The following is a 4,465-nucleotide window of genomic DNA, read 5'->3' as shown; positions in this document are numbered from 1 at the left end:
CATGAAGAAATCAATGCAGTTGTTGACTTTTCAAGTTTAAGTATATATATATATATATATATTCCTTCAAAAAAAAGAAAAAAAAAATCTGATATTGTATTAAGCACTCAAATATCAGTATCATTACCATGTTACTGCATCAAAATCATTAGTAACTGTAAGAAAAAACAAAGAGAATATCCCCTTGTATACTAAATTGAGGTTGAAGTTGAATCACCAACCTTATATATATATAGAGAGAGAAGAATTGCAAAAGAAATTGTAACTAATGCGACCACAACTATAATCATAATATAATCAAGAAACCTATACGTTACATTCATGGTGGTGGACCCTTTTATAAAACCATGCTACGCATACTATATCAGCATATGTCAGAGACAAATATAGAGAGAGAGAGAATAACTCTTCATTACAATGGTAAGAGGCGTTATAGATAGGACAATGGTGTTAATAGTCAATGAACACACCTAGAAGGATATATAAAGTATAGTCATGAGTAATTCTTCTTATAATAATATATGAAATATGAAGTTCTAAATATATATATATACACCTGACACAGGAGATATATATATATATATATATGCATGTAGCAAGAAACATTTCTGATGTACATTTCATATTTATAAAATTAGAAAGAAAGGAAAAGGGAACACTCAGTGTACCTTAAAGTCATAGCACATAACAGTATTAAGTTTCTACAGTCATACATATATGCTATAGATTTGAACTATAATGTGGCCCCGTCTTCCATGCTGCTGGTTTTTCTCTTCAACGTTGGTCAGGGCTTCACATTCTTCCATTTATTGTTTCTCAGTTGTGATGAGGAGGGTGTGTCTTGGGTGGAGAATAGTCCAAGTCAAAACCAGGGTGTTTCTGACGAGGTTTCTTCTTGTTGTGAGGCACACGCCAAGAAACCGAAACAAGAGACTTTTGTAAAACACCTGCGCCATTTTTATCTTGCTGCACCCTATGGTTTGTGCTTCTTCGGTTTCTTGGCTTCTCAGAATCACCGACCAACCGAGTCTCCGTCTTGTTGGGACCTTCATTAAGCTGCATAAAAGAAAAAGCCAAACAATGAGACACATAAAAACAGACAAGGAACATTATTGTATCAGAAGAGTAGCCTGTGTTTTTTCTTTATGATCAATAATTGAATAATTTTAACTACCATATAATTTCTCTGCACTCAGCCAGTACTATGATAAGAGGAAATAATATGAAAAATCTAAGAGCTTGCTGTTTTGGTATAGTTATTCTTAAGGCCAATAATTGAACAAGTTTGGACGTAAAGCAGAGAGGGTGAAGTGGTTTCACAATATCAGTACCGAAATTCTGAAAGTACCATATAAATTTTCTCTGTCAGTATTCGGTAATAAAGAAATTATAACAAAACTAGTAAATGAGTTGACAGACCTTGATGGAGAAGTGTGATTTCTCTTGGAGCTTGATATTGAGAGGGTTAAGATGGCGAGCATAACATGCATGCAATGAAATGCACAGAAAGAAGAGGAGAAGGTATGATGCAGTTGACATGGATGTAGTGTGAAAAACTTGGCTGTGGGGTGTGGAAAATGTAGGGAGGTAGGAGAAGTATTTGTAGTAAGAAGGAAATAAATGTGCATTAAATGCAAGAACTTGAGGAAAAAGAAGGAGTTTTGTTGTAGAACATGGAGATGTAGGGGGTGAAAGAAGTAATGAGAGAAGATGTAGATATGGTGGCCTCCTCTCTTTTGTCCCTTCCTTCTCACATGTCAATTTGTTGGGTCCCAAGAGAGGGAAAGAGAAGAAACACAGATCCTTCTTCAGAGATATATACAAGAGAAAGAGAAAAGAGAGAGAGTGTGTGACATGAAAATATCATAGATTAAGAATGGAAAATGGCATTATAGACTCATAAATGGGGATGTGTAAAGTGAAACATGAACCAAAAATCAAGAATGCCATTGCCTCCCATATTGGTTCAACCGAGGAACTTTTCATATCTCTTGTCTTTTTTTTTTTTTTAAATCAATATAAATCTGAATGCCTGATGCCCATTGTTTCTTTCCATTTTTGCCACCTTTTTCTTTTAGTTTTAGCAATTTTGTGTTCAAAATGTTTTTATGTAACCTCTTACAACTCAATAAAAGGGTAAAATAGAAGAGGAAAAAGAACATATATATTAAAGAATAATATATACTACATTCAGTTAGAGATGTTAACATGCCATGCAGGCCAGTCGTAGAAAGAGTGTTGGATCGATTAAGTATTTTATTTGTTGACTCGTTTAGCCCATCCCAAATAATCCTTAACCCGCGTGGATCAATAACCGGGTGACATGCATAGTTTACGTTGAGTTAAATCTTTAAAATTCAGTAGCACAAGTACAATATTTATGTGTTTCTTTTAAGCAATTTGTTTATTTTTATTTTTTCTAAAAGTAACTTGTTTGCATCCAGTTCATTCAAAAACAGCTTCTTTCCTCATTTTTTTCTTTTTATTTTTCAACATACTTATACTTTAAAATTATAAATTATAAAATTATGAATAGGCTTTATTAAGTTTTAAGTCCATGATAAATTTCAAAACTTTCAATCTTAATTAATTTTTTATAGGCTAAAAAGCCTTCAAATTTTGAAAACTTTTGAATTGAATATGTAATATTTCAATTTTTTTATGTATTCAATTATCATGATTGGTCACATAATCAATATTACAATTCAATCAATTTAAAGAAAATCTATAAGATGTTATTATAAATATCTAGATATACATTATAACAGCAAAAGATACTTAGATTAGGGATGAAAATGGTCGGGTCGTACCCGATCCACAAAAAAAAATCCGACCCGTACTCGCTTAGAAAATACTCGCGGGTATTTTAAAACACACGGATACCCACAAAAAATTAAAAAAATATATTTTATACATTTTTTAAATAAAATTACAAAAAATATATGCATAATATAATATAAAGTAAATTGAATATAAATTAAAATTTAATTTTAATTAAATTTAACTTAATAAAATATAAATTAATTTTATTTTTAATTAAATATAATTTAAAAAATAAAAATTAATATTTTATTATTATTTTTTGCGGGCAGTGGGTACCCGTGGGGCGAATAGTTTAATACCCGCACTTGACCCGTTTAGTATGCAACAACAATTTGGTGCAATGCATGATATCATTTTATACAGTATCAGAATGAATATATCAGAGTAAATGATTCTGCAACAATTTGGTGCAATGTTCAAAAATGAAGCATATGAAATGATTTTCAAAGCAGTTTTGAATAATATGCAACATTTGATGCTAAACATGTATAGAACAACGATATCAACATGTTAAGCAGTTATGTCACCAGATATAAACATACAAACCAATAAAGCGGTTTTTAATCGATTACGTAATGAAGCAAACCGATTAAGTTTTTTGTTTAGCAAATTCTAATCGATTATATATCTTTTTCAATCGGTTAGATCATTACATCTTTCAAGATTAGTGTTAAACCTGCATAACACAACTTTTCTCAAAAGTGTTGAGTGTTAGTCCATAAATAATCAACAGTTGTGATGCAATTGTGATATGAAATGAGTATGAATGTGTGATTATCTACATGACAGTGAAATAACATATTGCATTCATACACAACAGATTCAATCAATCACAATCAAATTTCATCCAATTACTCAGACATTCAAATAAGCAATGGATATGGAATCAACCATAGTATTTCATTTAATCAGAAAAAGATCAAAATAGAAACAGAGTATCAAAGTTTAAAGGATAAGGCCTTATGGCCAAATTTACAGTTATAAAAAAAAATAAAAATCTAATTAAAACAGAACCTAATCTAGACCTTATTTCCTAATCTGAGTTTGAGATTTCAATGAACTCTTCTTCCGTATCGTCCTCCATGTCATTAGTATCATCCTTTGAAGTGCCACAAAAAGCATTAATCTCCAAAGCTTCATCCAACTATCTATGTACCCGAGACAGTGATTTTTGGATCTTGGTAAGCTTGGCAAATTGTCTCTTGAACTGATCAAACACAAATTTTTCAAACTCAGATTGTGGCTTGAACTTGTGTTCAAACTTGTCCACATTCAGTGGTTCAGCTTCCTTAATCATAGGAACATTTTCATCTTTGAATACCTAGCCTTTCTCATTCTTTTTGAGTCTCAAATGATGCAAAGCCAACTTTTCAATCATATTCTTCTTGGAACAACTCATGGTTACTTCATCAATAAGGTCAATATATATAATAACGCCTTAGAACCTTGCTGATGAAGACAACATAGGGGAGATGATAAGTTCTCTGTTTGTTAACTTTTACCATGTGGTCACTAAAAACTGAAATTCAATTAGTTGGAATCTTTGCTCTTAATGTTTGTATCACGTATACATCCTCTGAAGTTAGTTGAGCATAATTCCCACCCCTGGGTAGCAGAATCCAAGCTATCACATGTGCACATA

The 4,465-nt window shown here is 31.6% G+C and overlaps 1 protein-coding gene across 1 annotated transcript; it reads right to left on the bottom strand.

The window, feature by feature from the left end:
• Positions 1-409: 409 nt before the first annotated feature.
• On the bottom strand, positions 410-2,167 carry LOC148190982 (root meristem growth factor 10-like). The gene is made up of 2 exons (XM_088102613.1): positions 1,420-2,167; positions 410-1,056 (listed from the first exon to the last, which is right to left on the bottom strand). Exons 1-2 carry the CDS (start codon positions 1,537-1,539, stop codon positions 817-819), a joined length of 360 nt encoding a protein of 119 aa, XP_087958739.1. The 5' UTR covers positions 1,540-2,167; the 3' UTR covers positions 410-816.
• Positions 2,168-4,465: the final 2,298 nt, after the last annotated feature.

The sequence above is a fragment of the Vigna umbellata genome, chromosome 11, assembly GCF_029865625.1.
Source record: "Vigna umbellata cultivar VRB3 chromosome 11, Vumbellata_1.0, whole genome shotgun sequence".
Lineage (NCBI taxonomy): Eukaryota > Viridiplantae > Streptophyta > Magnoliopsida > Fabales > Fabaceae > Vigna > Vigna umbellata.
The sequence above is the reverse complement of the archived record's forward strand: the minus strand, read 5'-3'. Positions and strand labels throughout refer to the sequence as shown.